A 27,120-nucleotide genomic window follows, 5' to 3' on the forward strand; every position below is an offset into this window, starting at 1 on the left:
GTCTGGGTTTCATCTTTGATGTTAGAATCCAGACATTGGCAGCACCGAGGAAGACTCTGCATTCTCTTTATTCAACTGGTGTTATTTTGATGCATGTAGCTGGCAATTGGTTCCCTGATGTTACAACCCTCAGAGATGCAGGAAGTGGGTAAATCTGCCCAGCAGGGCCGATTTTCTTTTACAACATCAGAGGTAATCCAGGGAAAAATGGAATAGTGCCAGAGTCTTTCAGATGCCTTTGTACTCAGAGAAAGAGAGCTAGAAATCCCATTGAACAAGGCATAATCCCTCACCCCTTCCCCCCCTCATTCTTGTACCTCCGCAGTTGCACATAGTCAGCTCTGTCACATTCAGTGATAACTGTTTTGAGCAGAGGTTTCCAAAAGTTAAACCATAGCATTGACCTACTCAATGGGCAAAAAGTAAATGGAAATCTATTTCGGAAAAAAAAAAACTTATTCAGCTACCTGTGACGTCATCCAGTGGTTCCCAATGGAATATGGGAACACATTACGAATCTGGCTTCTCAAAGTTGATGTGGAGCAAATTAGTAACCTGTCTATTAAAAAGCTTTTTTTCTTTTGTTTGTCAAAAAAAAAAAATCATAAAATCATCAGTCTCAAGGGATTTTAATGTGACAATTAAGATTGTATCTTCATCTTTCAAGATTGATTCTTGATTGGCTAGGCGACAGCAAGCACTACTTAATGAAAGTGCTGTGTAGGACAAAGTGCTTTGAAACACATTGCATTGCAATTTGAAGCTACTGCCAGATTTGGAGCTGCCAGGTAGGAGGTCTTGAGGAAGACCAAAGAAGATTTATGGATGCAGTGAGAAAGGATATAAAGGTAGTTGGTGTGAGCGAGGAGGATACAGAGAATAGGGTTAGTAGGGGAAGGTTGACTCACTGTGGCGACCCCTGAAGGAAAAGGCAAAAGGAGAAGAATCATAGCTCCTATGATGTATTCAAAATTCACTTTATTTGGCTATCCTCCATTCTTCTAGGAAAAAGTTGACATGATTGTTTCCTTGGTTTGTCATACCAGTTTTATTAGCTTCTTCAACTTTTTTCTGGCTCTCATCCTAGCCAAGACCACTCTACTTTTGATTGTGGAGAGACACTGGCTTTTGAAAACTTTAATGATATCTGGTTTGTGAAAAGCTGTCACCACTTCAAGTTTAAAGTTGTCATCTAAGAAGCTTGCTGACTTAGACATTGGTAAGGTAAACACTTGGTGAAGTGGTGTGGCCAGAAAGTAGTGCTGGCCTGCCAGTGAGCCACGAACACATCAAACTTTGCTGAACGAGTTGGTCACTTTTTTTGGTATTTGTTCCATTCATAATAATACAGCGAAACTAATCCTCTGCTGTGCTGCCTGGCTGTACCAAAAGCAGTATGAAAATGTTGGTGCGGACACAAATGTCTGCCTTAAGCTCCAGTGCCAAGATAATTATTTTCTTTGGGAGCCATGAGCCTGATCCTATTGCTCATCTTCATCATTTTCTTTGTGTTCCCATCAGCAGGTGTAAAGGCCTTTCCTTATAGCAGTTCATCTTAATTTATTACCAAAATATCAGAGTATCCATCTCAGTCAAGATACTGGATGTGGTTTCATGACTTTACTGCAGTTTTTGTGCAGGACTGATTCATGCCCCTCCCACACAGAGGCTAGAGGCTGCACTGCTGTGTCAGTAACAGATTCTTCTGTTTCCTGCCCAACTCTTCTAGCCTAATCTAAACCAAGTAGCTGAGGGGGAAATAAGTAAAAGTACATATAAACAAGGCTACTAATACTAGTGGCAAGTTGTCTTTTTTTTTTCATTTTTAATATTTTCTCATTTTTATGTATTTGCTTGTTGAAAAAAGAAAGGAACTGCTGCAGTCTTATTACTGTAGATAGTTGGTGGATGTTCTCTTTCTTGTATTCTATTCTAGTGAATTGCCACCTACTAATGTAATACTTTCACAAAATAGCTTCAATCCAATTGCATCATCAGCTGAGATGTCTTTCAGTTTGCAAAATTGTTCAGGGAAGCTACAGATGATCGGTTGAATATCACAGATTCAAATTAATGTAGCAGTCATTTATATTTGGTATTCTCTTTTGGGTCAAATTTCCTCTATGCAGGAGTAGGGAGTATCAGGATGTCTGAGAATCCACTGAGGTAAGACAGTCCTGCAGAGAAAAAATAAATAAAAAATAGCTTTCACACAAAGTGAAGTCACACTGATGCTGCTGCTGCAGAAGACAATTATCTGTAGCTTTGCAGGTGGTGGTTGTTCCTAGTGTGTGTGTGTGTGTGTGTGTGTGTGTGTGTGTGTGTGTGTGTGTGTGTGTGTGTGTGTGTGTGCATGCAACAGCAGTGTGTGTGTGTCTCTTTTACACATGCCATCATGTAAACAAGTTTTTGTGTATATTCTTGTGTAAATCAGTAAGACTTTGGCTCATCAAAAGGTAATCTTTTTATAATGTTTAATTCGTGCGTTTTTTTACCATGAAGGATTTTGTTTTCTTTACACCAAGAACATGTGTGTGTGCATTAGACTGTCTTTAAATCACAAACAAATAGCAGAAAGAAAAGAGAAAGAACTGGCAAAAGCTCCCCCCACACCGATTTGGTAGTCCTATTAATTTGTAAAAGACACCAAATCTTAATTTTGAAGGGAACACAATCAAAACTTTCCCCCAACTAAAGGCTCTGGAGAAATTTCTACTCCATCCTTTAAACTGCTCTGTTGTTTATTGTTTTCTTCAGGACATTCTCAGAAAATGACTGCACCATGGTGGCCCCAGCTGACCCCTGCCTCAGCCCCACCAAGGGAGAGTTGGTTTACAGCAAGACAGCCAAACAGTGCCTGGAGGAGATATCAGGTATTGTAGATCAGCATACATGCTGTGGCATTATATATGTGATAATTCTCATGCTGTGCACACAAGCTTCGATAGTTCAATGTATATCCCTGGTGATACTCATGTACTGCTGTTTAGTATCTGTACCCAGTAACTAAGAAACTTCTAGGTAGATTTTTTTTTATGCTATTGTAAGAACAGAATATTTGTTTGTGTGTGGAAGAATGGATTCACATTTTTGGTAAGACGGTTGTGTACATGTGTGTGTGTGTGTGTGTGTGTGTGTGTGTGTACACGTGAGCATGCCTCGTGGATTCATTTGTAGAAGTAAAAGCTCGGCACTGACAAAATTGACTCAAGTTTTATGTGATCTCTGGTAATGTTCTTGAGGCTGCCATCATTGGTCATGATGTAGAGCTACTATAACAATCATATGAGCCATGATAACTAGAGCATTGTTATTTTCAGTCCCTCATTTTTTAAACCATTCCACATTTGCCTCTTGATGAGATTTTCATCCCAATGGCTTCAAAATGCCATGTAAATATTTGAGCTATAATGAGACGTAAGAGGGCAGGTGATGCACATAACCTTTGAACCACACTGATGGAAAAACTCGGTAAATCAAGCGTTTTGGGTCCTATTTTTAATATCATGTTTGGATTGATTGATGGGATGCTTAATCCACCAAAATACAGCGAACACATAATCAACAAAAACTTGTCCGGCTATTTAATTAGTGGACCATATGTTACACTTAGTCATCTAGTTGATAACTCAAATTAAAATTTACAGGAATCTCAAATTATAATCTGTGATTGTAATATATTGTAATATGGCATAATAGTCTGTCATTTGCAAACAGCCCTGGAAAACCTGACTTGATGAGTTTGATAGTATTCCAATTCACTACACATAGCCAATGACTGTCAATATTTGGAGAACTGTGATCAGGTTGACATAGCTGAATTTAAAAACAATTTGTCTGAAACTAGGATTTATAAGTTCATATTTGTTGAGTTATCTATTCACTCATTCATTCAACCATCTGAGTACTTGAGCCTCTGTGGATGAGATCTCAGGAACAAGATAGTCTCCATTGTTTTTGTTGGCGCTTGCCTTTTCTAATATGGGGATACTGTATCGTAAATCCACTAATTCCATTACATAACAAACAAATGAATACCATCCTTGCATTGATCTATCATCTTGAGGGGAAATTTAGAATTCTTGGCAATTTACTGTCCTTCTCAGAAAAGGTATATTTAGATTTTAAACTTACTCCTGATAATACCAAACACATTGTGCACATACAGCTCCTGGTTACAGGTTTTAGGGTGTCAGTTGGGTCTGCAACATTCCAGATGTTTTGCTTTGGTTGTGGGTTTTCGAGAGGCTGTCATTTGAAGGGCAAAATTAGATTGTGATACTGGCTGTTCCCTTTGTTTGATGTCCGTATAAAATACTTGTTTTTTTGTTGTCACGTTTGATGTTTTTCATAACCTTTACTTTAGTTTACATTTTATGGAAGGCTGGAAATCTGTAATTGAAGTCTCTGTCTACCATAAAAGCCACAAAGCGAGCCTTGCTCATGTTAGTAGCAACAGAGAGTTTTGATAATATCAGAACATTGAAGCTGCATGTTTGGATAGTCTTGTCTTTCATTGATTTTTAACCATTCCTCTCAGATGTTTTTATGGAATGGACAACGAGCATTGAAGTGTGATGTTCTGATATTATTGCTTTATCATTATATTCTATATTTTTACTCCAAATCTGCCTATTTATCATCTGATAATTTGCAATATCTTATTGTAGTACTATAGTATATATGTATTTTATAGTGATCACCATAATGTTGGCTTTTTGAGGTTACTTCTATAGGTGTCTTTTGGAAGTTGGGATAAAAATGTGTGAAAGACATCTGTGACCGATGGCAGCAGGGATAATAAAGCTTGCACTGACTGATGAGAATATGTTTAGTCCATGACCTCATTGTTGATCTATGATAAGCTGTGGGCTCACTGTTTAGCTCCTCAAGATAGCATTTAATTAAGTCGGGCAGCCAGTGGTGCAGCAGGGGCTGCAGGCTTACAGGTGCACTGTCCAAACAACTCACTGTCACACTGTGAGATAGATAGAGAGGCTGAGTGTTAGATTGAAGAAGAGACGATGATGGCTGGCTAGAGAAAGTGACGGGGATTTAGAGAGAGAGCAAGAGAGAGAGAGATAAACAGGGAGAGTAAGAGCGGTGAGAGAGTAAGAAAGATCAACAGGGGGAGTAAGAGCGGTGAGAAAGAGAGAGCGAGAGAGAGCACAAGAGAGAGAGCACTGCAGGCTGCATGCTGGAATGAACTGGCAGGCTGAGAGCTATGTGAGCCTGCTGCTCGCCTGCTTCACCACCCGCTCATTCTCCTCTGTGAGGAGAGAGGGACTGTCAGAGTCAGAGGGGAGGCAGAAGAAGTGTGGCAGTGAGGTTGTAATTAAAGGAAAGACAGGAGGAGGAGGGAGGGAGATAAGAGTGCACAGAAAGAGACAGTCGATTAATAGGGGAAAAGATAGAGAGCGATGTGTGAGTGCATGGGGAGGAAGCAAGAGGGAACGTGTTGGTGAGGAAAAGGGAAATGTTGCGACTCGTTCCTCCACGCCCCTGACAGTGTTAAAGGAAAACACTGGCGCCAAGGCAACAGAGAAGGCATGAGGACAGGAGAGGGACTGACGGAAGTGACTGCCTCCATCTAATTTTGTCACCAAGAGTATGGGCTGGTTTGAGGATGGATGTGGACTCTATCTACACGCTTGAGTGGGAGCTTTTGTCTCCTGCCGCTGCCCTGTGGTTGCATTGCTTCCAGCCTGCTCAAGCAGGGACCTCACCTGGCAAGTGTCGGACGTGGGGACAAGTCTTTTTGTCTGCTCCATCCTCTGGTACCTGCTCCCAACATTTTACTCCTTTATACCCAGTGCAACAAAGATGAAAAACAGAAAGCAATGCACAGGTAAATCTCCTCGCTTGTCCTGTGTCTATGACTGAAGTACCAGTGGTGAAGAGGCGAGCCAAAAAGAGAGGTGAGCAAGAAGAAAGCATGAAGAGAGGTGCAGAGTTCTCGGTCTATCAGGGAGGCAGCCCAGCTCGACGGGCTCCCCAGCCACTCCTTGACAATCTCAACCTACGGATCAAGCAGCGTTCCCTTACAAACCTGACCTTACTCAGTGATGGAGAGCAACGTCTTTACTCCTTTGAGCTGGACGAGCTACCTCCGCACCTTTCCCAACCTCAGAACTCTTCTTTGCACTCATCTTCCGCACAGCGTCCAGGAGGCAGCCTACAAGGAAGCCCTAGAAAGGAGGTGATGGCAAGGGGCGGAGGAGTCCGGGGTATCAGAGCTCGATCCCTTTCCCTCTCCCTTACAAAGGTGTTTTCGCAATCGGAGCACTCCCTCATCCCTGTCCCTTGTCGATGCACAGCTGCAGGTGGGCGGCCACAGCAAGCTTCGTACAGTGGCCACCCACGGGCAGAGCCGTTGCAGTCATCCAGAGAGGAGGTTGTAACGGATGAAGAGGGAAGCAGCGGGCGTTCAGACGAGGAATCCACAGGCATCGCCAGTGGGAAACAGGGAGGCAGAGAAAAGGACGGCGGGTATTGGGCAGAGGAAGAGGTTTCGGGGGGAGGGCCTCGTGAGGGAACGGCTCAGCTTGACAAGGATGTGATCCTCACTATGCTGGGCGACCTGGAGCAGGTCCTGCACACGCAACCTCGCCCACGTAAGTCAGCACAGTATCAGAAAGTGAGCATTGTCTTTGGTGAAAATTATTTGCTCAGATTTAGGTGGTAATAATACCAGGAATAAAATGTTTATTTGATGTGACGAAAGTTTTGTGTGAGCAAAAATTCGTGACAATAACCCCGCATTAAATGCTCTGAGTAAAATAAATTCAAATACTAAATATCTAAATACTAAATACCATTTATAAAAAATTCCATAATAAATCCATTCATCTCACAAATCTTTATTTTGCTCATTGGCTCTACATCAAGTGCAACCACGGACAAAAAAAACAACCTTTTATAGTATAAACTGAATTGATCACCAATAGCAAGACTGAACCACAAAATCTGACATATACCCAATGGTTTTGATCAAGGAAAAGTGTGTTTGCACGTACGCATGCTTTTGTGTGTGCGAGATAGGGGGCTGGCGGGGCGCTGATAAAACGCACAATTTTATCAAATTGTGAAAGCAAAGGCGATTATTGTGGTTGCGCACATAACACAAAGCAAAATGCACAGCACAGCAGGGTGAGATTTAGCGACAGACAGATTATTGCTGAGTCTGATTTCAGAAGGCTGAGGTATGATATGACAAAGCAGAGAGACCTTGAGAAAGAGAATTTCAAATATCCCACCCTTTAATGAAAAAGCAAGGTTTTTGTTGGTTGCACACAAGTGTACGTGTGTTCTGTAAACCCATTTACTTCCATTTAAATAACTGTCCAAGTTTTCAAAATATCAAGCTGCTGTGATTGCAGCTCGTCCGTTTGGCATTTGGGAGACGTTGTCATTTATGTTTATTAACAAGCTCTCAATGTGCCGGGATGTCAGTTTGAAAACACATACAGCCATTGCACCCTAAAATTGCTTTAGGATCCAACTGTGTGTGTGTGTGTGTGTGTGAGAGAGAGAGCTGCCATAGCAGAACACCTATCAGTGACAGCCAAAGCTCATTGAGGCTGAGCTAATGTTGCAGCAAACCTCAAGTTTGCATACAGTTATGTCCTGCTGTGTGCATTTTATTATGTGAATTATTGTGTGGGCTGGCAACTGTGTGCATCGTAATGAAATGTTTGGGATTGTACCTCACGAGTTATCAGCTAGGGGTGGATGCGCCGCTACGGAGTGTTATGCATTATTGAAAGACAGCGTGACATAGAGATTGAGTATCGTGTGTTGAAATTGAGTGGACCTTTGTCAATATGATACAGCACATTTAGTTTATGATGTGTCAACTCTTATCTCTTGCAGGATTTGTTACTATAACCTCAAAGTGTGTGGTTGTTGTTGTGTGTACTAAGGATACTACTTTCACCACCCATATACTTGAATGATGACTGCAGTTACCATGACAAGAGCTGTAAAGACTTGTTCAATTAAACCAATAGCTTCTTGTTTTTTTCTTAGTAGCCTGTCAGCAGCTAAACCTTCATTGGGAAACAAAAAAAACAAATACATTTTATGTCCATCTATTACATCTGACTCATGGGTAATTGAATGTCGGATAAGCGATACCAATTATGCAAAACGGAGAGTAGTTGAGTACACTTTGCTTTGCTCTGCCAATTGCTTACCAAAACCCTTTGAATACTCTTTTATTGGGATTCAAATGGAAATAATTGATGCAAAATTACACATCGTTTTTTCAATGTATAAATGTTATACTTTTATTATTTAAATTATCATTATTTTAGATATTTAAGAACAAGAAGATTATTATTGATTTTTTTTTAAACATTATCTCCCTGGTCATTTTGAAATAGTTACTAAGTGTAGGTTTTTAGTAAATTCAGGAACATTTTCTGTTCATCTCATCTTCCAGTTGCAATTGAAGTTTTTCAAAAAAAAAAAAAAACATTGCTGATTTTGTGGCAAATTTTCTTGGCACCATGTAATATTATGCAAGATTTTTCAGTCATTTACCTAATTCTAAAGGTCAGTTTACTGAGGGCATTTCCCAATATCTCAAAACTAAATCTTGTGGGAAACAACATCACTACATCACAGGAAAATTATATATATTTTATTCATTATATGTTGCTATATCACGAGTTCCTATTTGGATAGTTGCTTCCTCTCAAACCTATCCAAATACTGGATAGGAGTTTTGAGAAGTTAAGCTTTAAACATGTCTCATTTTGGTTCTTCCAGTAATGGCCACTGGAGTGTCAGAATGCCGTCAGGTATTTTGAAATAAATGAAAGCCATTTGCCATTTCTAATTTAGAACCATCCCCTAAGTGTCTCTTTTTTGATTTACAGTATATGTTGTTCTGAATTTCAGCATGTTGCTATTTGCAAGTTTGTCTCTGCTCCTAAACCGCAGTAATGCTTCAAGACACACAAATCCATAAAAGCAGACGTATGCCTTGAGCAGCTTCTCAGCGTTACAAGAGGTATCCATTTTTATGGTGGAGACTTGAGGCCCAGATTTCCTCGTCACTTTATAATGGCATTGTAATTGGATCTTTGTCAAAGGGGCTCCAGTGAGAGGAGCAGAGGGCAAGCGCTAGATATTTAAAGAAAAAAACTTAGTGAGAGAGAAGAATAGGAATGGTAATACTTTGAGTTTTGGGTGTATTAAATTTATGAGATGTTCTTTTTTTTCCGGCAGTTGAATACCATCCTGGTCTTCAAAGATTTTTTTTTTTTGTGTCACGATTGTCTCTGCCGTTTCAGATGGGTTCTCCTCCTGACAGAATACATTAAAAATACAGAAGCGTGTGATGAACACAATTACTTTCCTGCCTTCTTCTCTCCTAGTGAATTTTAAATGAAGCATTTTATTTTTTTCATGGGTTTCTAGTATATAGCCAAAGATCTAATGTGGGTCTATATAGTTAGGTTTTGAGTTAAACTATGTAGTAGGACTCAAACTTTCACCGCAATTTGTGTGTTCTTCCAAGGCAAAATCAGACATCAATTATATCGGACTTTTCTGTCACCTTGAGGATCATTATGCATTCTGGTATTAAGGTCAAATCTTGCTATAATTGGGAAAAACACATTTTGATAAGACAAGAGGACTGACAATGTTTGCCAGCACCACACCCTTTTAACGGTGCCCAATAAAATCCCAGCCTCTTTTTTGCTATTCACTCACCTGTGTCCATGCAATAATAATTTTTTAGCTCAGACATTTTTGTGTATGTTCTTGGTTCCCGGGATATTTTAATCAATACATTAACTCAGAATGTTAATTGCATTTTGTGTTCCTAGTGCTGGGTATTCTTAACTGCCTTTGAAATGATGGAATGCAATATGCAAAATTCAAAGAGTTGACCTATAAAGTTATTGGTAGTGAAATATATCATGTAATAATGGCCTCGATCAATATAAAAAATGCTTTAACATCGTTATTCAATAAAATATTTATCTTCTATGATGAGAATTTTTTAAAATGTTGATTTCTGGTTAAATGCTCGATATTGTATTATTTCTAATGGACCTTAGACAAACTTGAGGGCTAATAACACCGTAATAGTATTTATATTTATCATTATAAATATATTGTCCATTGCAATTAAACAGTGTTCATTTCTTATGATAAGACAAGAAGTTTCATACTAATTTTGCATATGTCATTGAGGTTTATATATCAATTTCACTGCACTGGCATATTATACATCAGAATGTTTTTTGCAGGATAGTGACAAAAAGAACAGTTGAAATACCAAAGAAAATCCAGAACTGTTTCTCAGACTGAACTCCTGTTTGTGTGTTTTTGTATGAAAGTTTATCCAAGTGCCCTGAGATGAACTCCTAAATTGATTTTCTGAAACAATAGTCATCCAGAGGGACCAGGCTGAGTATTTCTGTTTATTTTCATCTCAAACCTGCTTCATATTTCAGGGTATAATCACCTGACACTATTGTCCTTCCTGTGGTGCCGAGCTGTGTCACGAGAGCCTAGAAACACTTTCAAGACTCCAAATCCTGGTTGCCTCACTCACTTTCAGGACAGTGGCATGCAGTATTAGTGCTGAGATTCACAAGAAAACAGGACAGTGACAGCTTCTCTCACTCATCTAACCAAAAAGCTGTCATGGCATTTCTTTCTGTATGCTTGCTCATTGGCCTGTATCATCATCTTTTTTCTTTCTTTTTTTTTTTCCTTTTTTTCCTCAAAGCATCTTAAAATGACCAGCATGTATTCTGTCTGATGACACTTGTTAATTACCAATTCTGTGGTACCAGCCTGCGGATATATGCCAGCTTGACAAGTTAACAGGGTAGCTTGATTGGAGCAGACAAGCTGATACCTTTTTTTTTTTTTTTGGAGCGCCTGCAGCTCATAGGTCTGCAATGTTGCAGGGCCTTTTCTTGTTACCGGCACTTGTTTAGAATAAGCTAATTTCTCATCTAAACAAGTGCTTAATCTGTAAAGGAGCCTCTTAGACATACAGGAACCATATGACTTTCTTTTTATATGTGTTGGAGTGCTGGAGAGGAAGAGTGGACAGAGGACACAGTTTTTCCAGTATGCCTGAGACAAACAAGATCAACAATTTCTCAATTTCCTTTACTCAGAAATTACTGTGGTTCAAATTAACTGACAGAGTATGTGGTGTCATGCCACAACAGCGCTGCATTTGCCTGAAGGAAAATTGTCAGTATCGTGTAGAATAATATATCTGCTTTCCAGGGTAAAGAAATTGCATACAATGCAGGGATCATGGCTGACAAACCGATTTACTGTATGGTTTCAAAATTGTCAGGACAGTGTTTAGAATTGTTTACCCATGCTATTGGTAATCATTCTGTTTGTCTACTGAGACGCATAGTGACATCTGATGAAAAACTACATGTCAGATGTTCTCTTCTCCTGCGTCAGTGTGTGCATCCAGGTATAAACATCTTTGAGTAAATCATAAAATGTGTGTCTTCAGGAGAGGACCCTGAGACAAGACGCATGAGGACGGTAAAGAATATTGCTGACCTGCGGCAGAATCTGGAAGAAACCATGTCCAGTCTAAGAGGGACACAGATCAGCCACAGGTAGGCAGTTGGTACTGACCATTCTTGATGAACAATGATGAACAGTTCTTGTTTTTGTATGTTCTACCTGTAGTTCACCCTGTGTTTTAAGGGTATCAAAACTGCTCATTAATTATTGTTACACTTTAAAAAATAGCACTCCATTTGAGGAGGTTTCATGAAATTTTAAAAAGTATTTTCAAAGAATTCACTTCACTTGTCAACTGTATACCCCTTTTGTTCATTTATTTTTGCCTTTTTTTTCAACCAGCAGAATTGAGATGTTTGAGCAGGACAACCTGTATTCGATCTCTCAAGTCAGGCAACTTTTTTCATGGTATAATCGCTAGAATAAATAAATAAAAGTAGCTTTCCAAAATGTCTGATATTTTGTTGCCTAATGTCCATGCCATCCAGCCCTAGAGTGCAAATGTCCAGTTCCACATATAACAGCACTAAGATGGATGAAAGTTATACAAATATGACCTTCTGTGGTCACTTTTGTCCATCTTACCTCTAGTCAGTTGTAGATTCTGTTCAGCAGTCCTTCTGTCACATGAACCTTGTTCAAGGATTATATTGTTATGTTCTCAGTATTTTGTTGTTGCAGCACTGTCATTTAACTATCTTTCTTGTCCTAACAGTCATTGTGCTGCAATGGACTTCTGCATTAGAATTAGATTTTGAGTTTTAGGAATAATAGATGAAAGTGTAATGCAGCTTTGCAAGTTTATTTATATGTGAAAACTTATTCGGTGCAAAAAAATGCCATCTGCTTCTGATGATGAAGATGGTGATTATTTATAATCTTACTTGCACTAACACAGTGTTACAGGATGCTCTGCCAAGCCTCCATGGCAATATTTTCAAAGAGTCCACCCCCCACCTGGTGTTCTTCATGCATCAACTGATTTCAATCAGACGGTTTTTAGAAATAAATCAAATGTGAAGAAAACCCCAGTTTTGCTGCCAATGGGTTATTTTAGGACAGCAACATGTTCAACCATCCACTTATTAAAGATACAGTTACATCTATAAGCCATACATCTTCATTGACCAAAGTTAACAGATTCGGCTTGTTCCGGTCAGGTGGGTTTTAAGATCTCAAGTTTCGATACACATGCAGGTATACTATAAAGATGACCGCACAATGCAATATACAAAGTTTCTTATGTGACCTACACTATGTAAAGAGAAAGTTCACCATTATTTTGCTCCCACTGTAAAGACCAGTCACAGCGAGCGTTCATTTGGTCAAAGACAGCCTCAACTGATGGGTCTACTCTGTCCTGACAATTAGCAATTAAGTTTAAAAGCTGCATGAGGTGTTTGTATATTTTTCATTTGCATTAGGTAGCGAGTCACAATTGATGTATAACATAGTTACTTGAAGAAAATAAAGCTAAGATCTTGGGAAATGATCTGTTGAATTGCCGGTCTGTCAAGTCACATGTTAATCATCTCATTTCTGTCCAACTTACATGCACACTGTACAATTAGCACTTTTTGTGTCAATATGTAAAAGTCTACATTGATTTGTTTGGCCACTTAGATGGGGCACACAGTATAAACACAGCAAGGACATGCAATCAACATGTTAAATAAATGTTGGAAAACAGCAAGGTCAAAAGAAATTAAGGAGACAAAGTGTTTTGTGTCCTTCTTCATATTTATTGATTCCTACCACTCCAAAATATTTGGCTGTTTACATAATGGATTGTCCGTATGTTGACCAGCTTATCCCATGCTGAGTCCTTGCTGGTTGCAGCATGGAGGGAGCATTAAAAGATTTATTTCCTCGTACACCATTTCTTTGTGCATCTGGTGTCCTTTGCAATTAGAAGCATAATTCATTTTGATATCCCTTATTTTCCCAACATAGTTTATCATGTTGATCAAACTGCAAGGTCTGTCTACAAAAGCTAATGATGTTTCCTCAATTTTTTTGTCATCCTCTCCATCCTACTTATAGGACTTAATTAGAAATCCACACCACACTCATCACCAGTTGACAAACACAGAAAGGCTCCTTTAGTTTATCGATATCCAGTGTGGTGGGTCGTTTTCTCATCAAGGTATCGAGAACTAAGGGTCTAAAAACACTCAAGGTGGAGACTACAAATCCAAAATAAAAACCATTGGTTCAAGTCAGTTCCGTGGGTATCACTTCTCCACTCACGTACCTCCCTCTCTTGCAGTACATTATTTTGTCCCATTTATCGAGGAAGATGGTAGCCGGGGGGGCTGACACCTATGATAGATGGTTGTCTGTTTGTGTGTGCATGTGTTTTCTACTGTTTTTCATCTGCAGTTGTAGCCAGTCTTGATCAATACAGTGCCGTTGCCTTATGGCGTTATTAATCCTGAGTGCTCGTAGAAAAGAAGCATCACATTCATCATAAGTACAAGAGCATGGAGTATTTAGAAATGCATCAATGCACCTCTGAATTTTTTTGGACAAAGCTTGTTTTAAAATAGTGTTAAGTTGTGAAGGCATTTTATTTATGCTATAGTTAACTATACATTTTAGTGTTCTGAGAATGATAACCGCCTCAATATATGTAAGCTAATTTTGTCTGTGACAAAAGCCTTGCTATACCATCTTAATCTCTGCCCTGGATAAGAAATGGGTATAATCACCATGAACCACCTTGGTAATTAATCATTTTTGTGCGGACATGGACATGATTGTCATATTCCTTACCCTGCTGTTCACTTTGCTTCTCTTTTAAGGGTTTTCCCTCTGTACCAATAAACAGTCAATATTGGTGTATAGGTCCACCAGGAGCAAACATCCAAAGCTTTGACAACCCTGAAAGTGCAGGCACAATATGTCTGAATTAGTTACTAGAACAAAAATTATTTTTGATGGTGAAAATAACATACTGTAGCGACCCCAGAATAGAAGATATAGGCTGTAGACCTGTCATTGGGGGCCGTGGGAGTGGGAAGATTTGAGAATGTAGAATTGGTGATATACAGTCTAGGACAGTTGTATCAAGAGAAGTTGTTTGGAATAAAGCGTCAACATTTGGAGTCAAAGCTTCGAACGAAGCAAACGAAGATATCTGCAGTGAGGCTTTCACTATTTTGGCTCAGTTTATTATCTCAGTAATGTTATGAGGACCATTAGTCCAGGTAGTTTTGACCTTTCCTGTCATCTTATTTATATGTGTATTTTGAAGAAATGTTTGTGCATATGTTTGGACTTTACTAGATATAAAATAGACAACTGTCCTGTACATAAAAATGATTTACTGGATGCAACATTTCATAAAATTACATTCTTGTAATTGCAGTTCTTGTAGTAATTGTACATGTAGTTCCTTAATCCCAAGGAACTGACCTCTACAACATTTCAACCTATTAAAATCTCAAACTTCATTGGCAAGTGCAATGGATAAGTTGAGGGCAATTTCTATCTTAAACAGCTTTGCAATATATAATTCCTGCTGTCAAAATGGATTCCTCAGCTAAGCTCTTCCCTAAACACAAAACATGTGAATGGATTTATTTTATCTTTATACCAGATTGTAGATCAAGAGACAACACATCGGTGGTTGTGAGATCTTGTGATCTTTTTAAGACACAAAAATATCAATATTTATTTAAGTCACATTAGATGATCAAAAATGCAGTCATTTTTTAGGCAAATATACATTCAAATAGAGACTGTAGTACTCATGGTAACCTGTTGGTTTGCAGAATAATCATGTTTGTGCACCTTAGTTACCGAGGTACTTGAGATGTTGTCCCTGATATCTAAGGTCTCTAACCTAAGAGCAGGGCCTTTGTTGCCTTAATGTTGGCATCTTTACACAATTTGGTATCTTGTAGCATGGCAAACTGATTTCCTGTTGATTTCATTTGATAATCTGATTGTCAGTTGATTTTTGCATTGTTTTATATATTTTATTTTTTCATTTATTTATCATATTCGTCTTATTGATACTGCATAATTCTGTCAGTGTGGACATCAGGCTGCTAATGGAAATGTGTTGTGAAGATGCCCGGCATTGTTGCAATTCACATGTTGGCACTTTGGTCTTCCCTACCCTTTCTCACCACACACACACACACACACACACATAGACGCTTGCTCGCTCAGTTGTTTCTCCTTTTGACTCCACAGTAACTGCTATGTGTGAGACACTGCTTCAAGCCATGCACAGTTTTTCTCATTCCACCTCTCTTCTCCTCTTCAACTGCTTCATCTGAAATGATCACCCACAAGTTGTCTTTTTTCACTTTCAGTTAAAAAACTCAGAGCAATATTTATGTATTCATATACAATTATTGCGTGTTGGTAACATCTGCTAAGTACTGACAGATTGCCAGTGTCGATACACACATGCAACAACGATTTAGTCCGTCATCATATTCTGAAATTATATCATAAGTAGCATTTGTTAACACAGCAACATCCATTCCGATTACAACATCGGGGTTAATCCTGTTTGCAACATGCAAGCTCTGCTTTAAATAAAACTGTGCAAAGAGGGACAGTTAAGCCTTCTTTAAAGAGAGCTTTCAAAGTAGCTTGAAAACAAATTATAAGTATGAATGAAATTATATGTACGGATATAATTTATGTTGTCAGCTACTCATTATAACGACAGTTTGAAGCTGGTCTTTGGGTTTTTGTCAGAATTTCCTTTCCCTGAACATGCAACTGCAGCACACTATTTCACCAGCAGAGAGCGCTCTAGCCAGGTACCACCACTGTCAAATATTGCTGTCCTTCAATCATCGCACGCACTGCGAGCGGTTACAACCCTTTTTTTTTATGCAATAAAAGACCCGAAAACATTACTTTTTCCACTTCCCTGGAATCAATCCTAATGTAACTGTATTTGGTGTTGCAAGACAAACATGTTACAAATTGTTTTAGACGGTACAAGCTGATCCTGGTCGGTGATACTTATATACCGCCGAAACATCCACCCATCCATCGTCTGCCACTTATCTTGCACTCAGGGCTGCGGGGGATGCTGGAGCCCATCCCCGAGAGGCTGGGTACACCCTGGACTGGTCACCAGTCAATGACAGGGACACATGTATGGAAAAAAAAACACATTCACTCACGGCAATTTATTCCATTTTTTTCCAATTAACCTGCTGCATGTTTTTGGACCATGAGTGGAAACCCATGCAGACACTGAGAAAGCATACAAACTCCACAACCCTAGAATCTAACCAAGGTCCTTCATACTGTTAGGCTGAAGCACTAACTACTTTGCCACCATGCCGCCCAAGCTGTGAAACACTGAAGCCAAAATTTAGTGCTGTGACGGTTGTAGGCCCTAATGCAGAATATTGAGGACAGTGAGTCAGTCTAGCAGGATTTATACAGTGACTTGACAAGTCTCTCTCTCTCTATCTCTTGCAGTTCAACAAATACTGCTTACTGTCTACAACATCAAGTCTTCTTAAAGTTCTTAACACTGACAATATTTGATAACAAATTTGGAGTGCATATGTAACCCACCTAAAAGCCACTAGGCATACTGCACAGGTTGATTTTTTTCAATAGAATGAATGAAGAAAGGAAGGAAGCTTAAATGCAAAAATAAGTCTGTTTTGATTAAGTGATAGTTCAGGTAAAATTATGAGTTCATTTGTTGATTTCTGATAAAAACAACGGAGATGACAAGGATGGACAATCTAACAAGAAAGCAAAATAAGTGTAACCGGTCAGCTGTGGCTGCGACTTCCCAGTGGAAATACTAAGTATTGCACCTACACCCTAGAAGTAAATAAGCAACCTTTTTGGGAATTCACTCCATACAAAATGTAGCCAGATAACAATGGGAAGTTTTATTCACTCCACACCAACAGGAGCCTCGTCACAAAGGCTATTCACAACACGGCAAGCAGGAGCCACATTCCTATGCACCACAGCATACATAGGAGGTGCAAATCCCCAATCTACTTTCCCCTTTAAGTTCCCCAGCAACAGCATAGACCAAAATTAATATAGCAATAATTACACAATGAAGCACAATGAAGCAATGAATTACACATGAAGCGGAGGTGGTTCCACAATATACCTAGAGCTGCTGGACAGAATTCTGAGCACCTGATGGCAGACAGATTAACACATACTAAACATCACCAGGTTGAGGGTTTTAAGTGTTGTAAACCTCAAAATAATGGTGGGCAGAACAGTGGTTACACTATCTGTCATGACTTCTGTAGTTTGCCTTGGCTTTCCATCCAGGTCAGCTCAAGGAAATGGTTAGTGACCTCTGTAAAGTTCAGTCCTTCAGGAATGTTGTTCTAAAGTGCCATTTCCCCTGTTTCACGTTCAACTGAATTTGAGTCACTAAAATCCAAGAAGATAACTGTCTTGGTGTGCTGTTTTCTCACAACCGGCACATCTAAGTTGTACAGGTGCTTGCCTTTTGGCTTGCCGCGTCAATGTAATTTAAAAGAACAAAGAGGAATCCTTACCAGTGTCGTGTCACATGACTATAAGGCTACCTAAAAAAATGAAAGGGCCATATATTTATATATGTATTTCATCATATGGCCAAAAGTATTTGCTCACCTGCCTCGACCCTCATATGAATTTAAGCAACATGAGGTTTTAAGTCTGTTGCAATTGACGGTTCAGAAAGTTGCCGACCTCTTCGCACAACACGCCTAAGCATCCGCTAACCACACTCTGTCAGTTTACTTTGTGACTGTGTTGCAGTCATTCCCAAACACTTCCATGTTCTTATATTACAGTTGACTGTGGAATATTTAGGAGCTGGGAAATTTCACCACTGGATTTTTTTGCACAGGTGGCATCCTATCACAGTTCAACACTGAGCTCCTGAGAGCGACCCATTCTTTCACAAATGTTTATAAAAAAACAGTCTGCATCCCTAAGTGCTTGAGTTATTACACCTGGGGCCATGGAAGCGAGTAGAACTCCTGATTCCGAATATTTGGATGAGCGAGCGAATACTTTTGGCCGTTCACACACACACACACACACACACACACACGTGCCTATGTATATTGTATTTATATATACATACACACACACACACACACACACACACACACACACACACACACACACACACACACAATATTATGTTCGAATGAAATGATGAATGATTTGTTTCATTCCATAAATCCTCTATCAACCGCAATCAAATTTAAGGCTCTGTTTTGTTTTTTTAAATGATGTTTTCAAAGAAAAGAGGTTGTTTTTCTCAGTTTTTATGGTTTTCTTGGTGTGTTCTCATGGGAGCTATTATTTTATTTCTGTCGTCCTCCCTCAAGTTAACATGGTGGAAGAAACAACTTCTCTGAAAGGTCACATTCAAACACACACACACAAACAATTACACACTCAAAAAAACATGTACCGAGCAATTTGAAGGGAGTGGCGTTTGACAGATATAGGCGACTGTCTACCTAAAATATGACTGGTCTTTACACCTGAATGACTTGCCCTTCACACAGGCTGTTCCTCATATAATTCCCTTACTGTCTTGAACTTCCTCGGTTTATTTCAGGCAGCCTGAAATGCTCCCTGCACGAACATCGTAAATATATCTAGCAGCTATACAGGTTGTGATAAGGACAAGGGGCATGCTGTATCAGATTAGAGGCTTTTTTTTGAATCATATTGATTTTTATTTATTTCTCTCCTTCTGTCGTCACAGTACACTAGAAACAACCTTCGACACAACAGTAACCACTGAGGTCAACGGCCGAAGCCTCCCATCTCTTGCCACACGCTCCTCCCCAATGGCATGGCGTCTAGGTCAAACGCAATCACCTCGTCTCCAGGCTGGCGACGCCCCCTCAATGCCCAGCAGCTATGCTGTGCCCAGGGCAAGCACGGCGGGCGCTGGCACCACTGCAGGGCGTTACAGCGGGCACTCTGACCCCTCCAGGTTTGTGTACAGTGCCCCCGTGAGGCGAGCAACAGCAGCAGGAACAAAGGGGGCGGAGCAGGGAGAGAAGGGGGGAGGAGGAGGAGGGCCGGAAGGAGGGAAGCAGATGGAGGTGGCAGGTTACATGAGTGATGGGGACATCCTAGGGAAGAACGTCCGGATGGATGAGATCACCAGCGGGTAGGATGAATAATGCTAAGAATATTTGCTTCCTCACAGCTGCTGACTAATGTACTTTCCTGCTGTCATCCAATCATTAACTAACATCTGAGTGTCTTGAGTACTTTCTCTATTGACATGAACGTTTTACACCTACATTCAACAAAGCAGCTACATTTGTCAACGGTTTGGATGAAAATCAGGACCAATATTGGATACGATGTATTGTTTTTCCCTCACATGTTCTCAGTAAATAATGTCAATACAATAGATATTTCAAAATATACATCCATCAGATGGGATTGGCTCTGGCCCCCATCTGAACTTTTTCAGGATAAGCAATTTAAATGTTCATTTTATCAGGTCACCATCTTTAGCTGTACTGAATTGCACTATAATTGCTGTCTTGGGCACTTTCAATGCATAGTGACATATTGTGGAAGAGTATATAATGTATTATTGTATTTCTGTGTATTGGGCATGGGGTGCCCAGTAGTGTAGGTATTTTTAAAGAGCAATTCAAGTACCACATTCACATTGAAAAAGACCCCTACGTGTAATCAATGCAGTAGGGCCATGTAGCTCTACTGCATTGGAAAATAGGATGGAAAATTGGGACGTGAGTGATGCAAAGACATATTCAACGAAGCGTCTGTAAAATGTAAGGCTTGTACCAACACAATATGAAGAAAAATAATTGGCTTTGCCCAATTAGCACAACAATTGGGTCTTAGACACATTTTGTCAGCCATGTGGGATTGCTTTCTATGCTCAAAGGCCATATACACATCGTCAGGCGCATCAATTGTGAACACATTGCTACATTACCAAGACATGCACTTTTACACACAGCTGCTCAAAAATGATTAACTGTTTTGCAATCAGTACTCACCAACAGTATAGCCATCATTTTACTAATTCTCTGTATCCACTCTGCTTTGCTGTCTCATCAACTGCTCCTTTTCTGTTATGCTAATTGTATGCTTGCCATCATGAGTTCTTTCTTTTACAGATATCTTACAGATGGGGGACTGCATCTCTATGCACGGAATGCAGGTCGGGCATCAGACGTAGCCTCATCCCGAGAAATACCTCAGAGGGGCGGAAAAGAAATGCAGGGCGACATCGACAGGTAAAAATTGCAGCAGCTAGTTAAAGCGTGCATTTGATTTTGCTGTCACATTTTAGATGTCTCAGTGGATAGAAAGCAGCAAACAGCCTGCATCACAGAGCAAGTTCAGCATTAGGTGCTTTATTGATTCAGGGTTTAAAAACATTCAACAATTTTTTTTTATTTTTTTAGGTATAGCTTTAAATTTGAAGAACTGTATTAGATACTCAATAAAATGTATGCTCAAGTATTTATTGCTATGGTAAGGGGGGGCAACATTCAGCAAAATATGAACCTAGAAACACTTAGCCTTACAGAGATGCTGGACTTTTTTCAAAAGTGGTTCAGCCTGTAGGCTTGCGAGGAGAGAAGCCTGAAGCGAGGTGAAAAAACAGTGAGAAGTGTCCATCAATGTGACTCTGCAAATGCAGCGCCGTAGTGTCAATTATATCAAAACTGGAGAGGTGAGGAAGATATCTGACAGACGGGAACTAGCTGAGAGGAAGATAGCCAAGTATACCACATACAATTTTGGGACTTGTGTAACTATCTCAAGTGCCATGTACAAACTTAAAAGTAATGCACGGATAATTATTTGAAGCCAACAAATACCTTCATGTATTGACTCCAGCAATATGATCATTAGAAACTTGTGTTTTGCTTTTGTGGCTCATGGTCTGAAAAAGGATATGTTTATTACTTTGAACAATGTTTTTGTTCTTAATAGTCAGATAATTTCACTGGGATTTTCTGAAATGACAGTGGTTAGTATTGCATTATGGCCTCTGTGTGTGTGTGTGTGTGTGTGGGTGCGTGCGTGTGCGTGTGTGTGTGTGTGTGTGTGTGTGTGTGTGTGTGTTTGTGGATGCTGTGGGAACAATGACAGATAGGTTGAAACAATGTAAAGCACAAACTCAGGCATATCCTCTCCAACATAGATGATGTAACTTATCACGGAGATGCTCTTTGTCGATAGAAAATATTGACGTAACATGTGAAGCAAACAACCAGGAAAAGGCATTCGGGCACAAGCCCTCAAGGGGAAAATGTCTTTTCCAGCCAGAACCAGGGGACTGAAATAAACTGAACATTTGGTGCTAAAAAGTTTGTGTCATGGTTACACTATGATTTTTATATTCACTCTGCTTTTTTGTTTTGTTTTGCAATTTTTCATTTACATTTTTCAATTCGTGCAAATTTGCAAATACTGTCCTACTACCGCAATATTATAGTAATGGTCAGGGCAGGGTCAGGACAGCCCCATACTGAAAGGACATCCAAGACTAAATGAGCTGTAAAGAAAAGACGTTATATTGATTTAATACTGTCAAGCTGATTTTACGGTGACTAGCTCACACGGAGCTTTCTGGAAATCAAATGATGCAGTGACATTTTCCAATTTTAAACCTCAATTTCTGCCAAGACTTTAATGAGTGACATTGTTTAGAGGCGTGGGGGACATGGAAAGCAATCAGACTTACCATAATGCAGCAGCGTTTTAGTCAAGGAAAACACCTGGTTAGCGGTAAAACGTCAGTTTAATAAGCAATAGCTATTTTTGGCCACAGCCACGACACACAAGCCTGCAATGCAACTAACTGTTCCCGCTCAATTCCAGGTAAAAAACCCAAGAATTCCTTGCACCCCAAACCACACACACAAAATCCCAAGCAAGCCCCAAAATCACACAGAAAACAAGCATCAACATAAACCCCAACATTTGTGACTGGTTATTAGTCTTTTAAATTATGGAATAGGTTGACAGCTGAAAATTCTACTTTCAAAAATTTTACTTTCAAATGAACTTGGATTAATATTCAATTTATGTAGAACATACCAAAAAAAATGTGCGAGGAATGCATGGTATACGAGGCTAATTTAAACAGTATGACGAGTCTGTGAGAGACTCATCACTGATATTTTGCATTTCCCTGTATCTGTGACTTGTGTTTGCCATACATCAAGATAATCCAATTGTTTCAGAGCCCGGTTCATGTTTCATGTCTCAGAAGTCATTCGTCACGGCAACCAGTCATGGCTGTCAGCTAGGGGAGAATCTGATTAGATCTGCAATCGGCATGCATGCAGGACCCTACCAGAGGTTGAGAATAGTCGATTAACCTGCCACTGTCAGTCTCAAACTGAACTGGCTGTCAGTCCTGACACTCAAGTGAAGAGACAGCTCAGATAGAACCAAATATGAACTTCGTGACCTGTCTCCTTCATATGTCGAGTGTGAGCTTCACCCTGCATACATCGTATGTCTGTATTTGAATACTTCGCTCAAAGTAATTTCCTAGACCTTGAAATAAAGACAGAAAATAGCAATTTTTCTTGAGCAAAGTCTGTGTCAGTGTTTTTGGCCCAAGGGGAGATGAAGAAATATTGATGCGTTCTTCCTTTTACGATGCCTACAGGCACATTGGATCTGATTTTGAACTCTGGAAGCCTGGTTTGCTTCCTTCCTGCTTTTAGGGAAAAAAAAAACTGTAACTTGGGTTGAACACACCAACCTGAACCCGCATAGCTTTAATGCCTCCCTCAGCCTCAGTCTGACATGACAGAAGCTTAGCTGACACTTCCCACTGGCATATGACAAAGCTCAGGGGAAAATTCATTTCCAAAGTGTTTGCTCACAAGGCTTCACACTGTATCTCAGCTTTAGCTCCCTCCGTAGGACAGGATATACCTTCCATGATTGCTTCTTTCTTCTATCCTACAGTGGTCTTATTTTTCACATGACCCCCCCCAGCCCCCCGGCTTTAAGTGAAATGAGAAGCGGATAATAGCCAAGTTACAATAATCTGTTCTCTGACTTTGAAGAACTTTTCATCTCCACAACTTCACACACTACTATTCTAGGAACAACAAATAAATGCAAGCCTTTCTTATATTTTAGAATGCATTGTATTACATGATTGTTCAATTGTTGTTGCTTTTGGGCTTGTTTTTGTTTGTTTGTCACCTCACTTTACATCAATGCACTTTAGCAAAGGCAATGAGTTCTGACTGATATTTTGATAATGGAAAAAAAATGTAGTTCACAAAAACAAATGCAAGATTCTGTAATTTTCATCAGTTAAGGGAGTGGTTACAGGTGATATTTTTCAAGCTGCTTATTCCCCAAATCCTTAAAACATCTCTTTAGAGTCACACATAGAGTTACCACCATGCACAGTATCCCTAACAGTTACTGTATGGGGGAAGGGATAATCACCAATCCCCCTCTCTACTGCATTCCCCTCATACTGGTAGTTGTAAAAAGAATTTTTGGCCGGTAGAGAGGTTGTGTACATGAAGCAACACCCATGAGACTCATTAGGCTTCACTTTTCTCTGTTCAAAACAACTCCCTTGACTCCCAAACAAGCAGAGCCCCCGAAGACAAGCATACAAATGACTCATTGCATCAAGTCTCACGACCAACAGGTGATTGAAACCATTTGGAAATTTGGAGTGGTGCATTCCTGCTGCAGTAATGTCTCTATGTATGTTTGATTTAGCTGTAGTTTCTTTCAGAAAATGAAGCAATGACAGTCTTATAGGGAGAGGTTCTGCTGTGCTGGAACCGTCTGAGCTGCTCTGTTGGGCAAGTGGGAAACAAGGAAGTCAGAACTTACATGGTGTTTTTATCACCATTACCTTAACACACTTATTGCAATTAAATTCCAATTTGCAGAAAATACAAACTGATTTGAAAAGCATTTTCTTAAATCAAACCCCTGAGCAATTGAGTAAAAAAAGGCAAGACATATTTTTTTATCAGATCATTTTAAAACAATGGTGAATTTAGTCTTGGCTAAAAGCCCTTCTAAAAATACTCCCCTGTCATGCAACATAGATGAGCACATGCTCAGTGCTATACTGTCAAGAAAAGATGCCAAAGGAGAATGTTTTGACACTGACAGGCTCCCTGTTCTCAGCAGACCCATGAATAAATAAAGGGGCCTCGCTTTTAGCATCCAGGGTGTGTGGTATGTTCTTTCTCACCCACCCTCTTGTTTGAGAGCTGGACTACAGCAGCTGCCTCTGCATTTTTGGCTATTTGAAAAAAATAAGCTGTGGGGAATTGGAGACAAGTTGGTGTGTTGGAATATGTGTACCGTTGCTCGAGCTTGACAAAAGTAAGCCTCGATGTATGCTTTTCCTGCACAGATTCAGATTCATATGTGAGCAGTAGGATCACAGCAGCCGCTGTGCATGGCAGTGACAACTGAGTAAGGCTACACGGTTCTTCATTACTGCTGTAAGCAGCGAGAAGATTTGGAAGAAAATCTTTTTCCATCAGTGACGAACTGTTTGTTTATAAGTTCATATGTAGTTCTTCTCAGCCGGAGGCGCCACTTAGAAGAAAAATATCCTCACTCACATTACACCTGAACCCACCATGATTTCACGCATCTGCTGCTACGATGAATTTCTGAGGGTCTCTGTCTGGTTTTCCTCCTCAGACATTTGTCTTTCTTTGGTCTTTTCCCATTTATGAAAAGTACACCGCCACACAGACAAAACTCAGCAAACTGTGATGGTAATTGGAAGAAGTTTTTATTGGAGAGTCAAGTACCCAGCTGTTTCGTAAGTGAGTGAGTGAGTGGATGAGCGAGCGAGCGTGCGTGCGTGCGTGCGTGCATGTGTGTGTGTGTGTGAGACAGAAGGATTTATGCAAATGTGCATCCTCACTTCTTGCAGGTGCTCCCTTTTAAAAAATAGAGAATTTTCAACATCCATAAATTCTCATTAATCTATTCAAGAGACACTTTCCTGCTTTTGTATTTTATTTCATTTAATTTCTCATAAACTGGTTTGATTCAGCTGTGCCTTTCTGAAGCTCTGTATTTATCTATTCATCCAAATAGTTCCCATAATTTCCTCTCGGGGTACTTCGGCATTCAGATTAATTACTCTGTAAATTAATAGGTGAAGTCAAGTTGTAAAGGAATGGGCAATGATAACATGAAAGGAGATCATATTCCACTTGATTTTTCCGGTTTTTAGTATCCAGTGTAACCCGCTATTTAGCTAGAAAGAAATCTAGCCTAAAATGAATAGCACAGTTGTGTAGTATACAGTTCAGCCTGCTAAAAATCACCTTACAACTTGAATATCAATAACTACCATAATTTCTCTTGTTTTTTTTTTCCTTGCTGACTTTTCAGTTTTGTTAGGTTTTTGGCTCAAGCAGATGTAAAAATGATGATCACTGAGCCCAGTTATTGTAGCATTGTGAGGTTGTTATGAAGTCTCGTAGTCTCGTATAGGTTGAGGTCCGGCTCAGCATACATCAGATGTCAAAGTTACTTTTGTATGCCTGTACCTCACAAGACTTCAACAGTTAGACACATTATTGAACATCATTGGAATTTTATTTCAAGCTTTTTAATGATAAGTCTGTTGTAGCTGCCCAGAAAAGTTACACTGTGTGACCAGGAATTTTGTATGTCTGCCAAGAAAAACGAATCTAAATGCCTCTCCACTGGCACTCTTTCCATAGTACTGGCCATAGTATGACTCACTGCGCTATCAATATGAAATGTTATAATGTAGAAGGTCTTTCTACATGTATATTTGTCCTTGCACATGTATATACAGTATCACAAGCATTCAGAGATTCATGATTGAAAACAGTATATGGGATCTTGCTGTTGATTTACAGAGTTGCATAACAGTACACCGTGTGATCTTCAGATTTACATCTTAAACCCACACACAGAAACTGCAGCAGAAATAGCATGTAAATGTCCTCAGTCACGGAGTTGACCGCTCTTGATGAGGCTGGATGATGTCAGACCTGTCTGTCTGGCTCTCCAATTGATGAAAGGTCAGACTGCAGATCAGATCAAGTGTGCCGTCTCAATGCTCAAACCTCCTAGCATTAGACTGCATTTAAAATTCTTAAGCCAGCCATTATAAAAGATGAAAATAAGATTTCAATTGTTCATTTTAAGCATTCGATTTTTCAAAAACTGTCATCACTTCACCTTCCAGTTGTTCATTACATCTGAATTCTGATTATCCATAAATGAGGTACAGATTTTTATTTTGTCTTAATCTATATCTTTTAAATGGGGAAAATTATGATATCCTACTGATGACATTTTAAAAGACTCAGATTGACATGAGATGTTAGATATTCATGGTAGATATGTAAATGACATCCATGCTGCATGGTACGCAAAGACATGCCTTTTCTTTTCACATCTTGCCGATCATAGTGGTGATGTATATGTTAACTGTATTTTTTTTTTATCTAGATGAGTAAAGCTGAGATTGCATGTTGATGATTCACACTGGTTCGTAACTGTAAGGTTGCCATGGCGTTTTGAGATGCATCATTGTAATACATAGGTGTGGTTTCT

General features: G+C 39.6%; 1 protein-coding gene across 1 annotated transcript in view; it reads left to right on the forward strand.

The window, feature by feature from the left end:
* Nucleotides 1-27,120, forward strand: part of nav3 (neuron navigator 3) — a 179,651-nt gene that overhangs the window by 105,804 nt on the left and 46,727 nt on the right. The window contains exons 9-12 of the mRNA XM_086146866.1: nucleotides 2,758-2,873; nucleotides 11,510-11,618; nucleotides 19,262-19,675; nucleotides 20,667-20,786. Of these exons, the coding sequence (XP_086002992.1) occupies nucleotides 2,758-2,873; nucleotides 11,510-11,618; nucleotides 19,262-19,675; nucleotides 20,667-20,786 (759 nt within the window). The remainder of the gene's footprint in view (nucleotides 1-2,757; nucleotides 2,874-11,509; nucleotides 11,619-19,261; nucleotides 19,676-20,666; nucleotides 20,787-27,120) is intronic.

The sequence above is a fragment of the Fistularia commersonii genome, chromosome 5, assembly GCF_037954325.1.
Source record: "Fistularia commersonii isolate RoL2024-O1a breed Wild chromosome 5, RoL_Fcom_v1.0, whole genome shotgun sequence".
NCBI classification, from domain to species: Eukaryota; Metazoa; Chordata; class Actinopteri; order Syngnathiformes; family Fistulariidae; genus Fistularia; species Fistularia commersonii.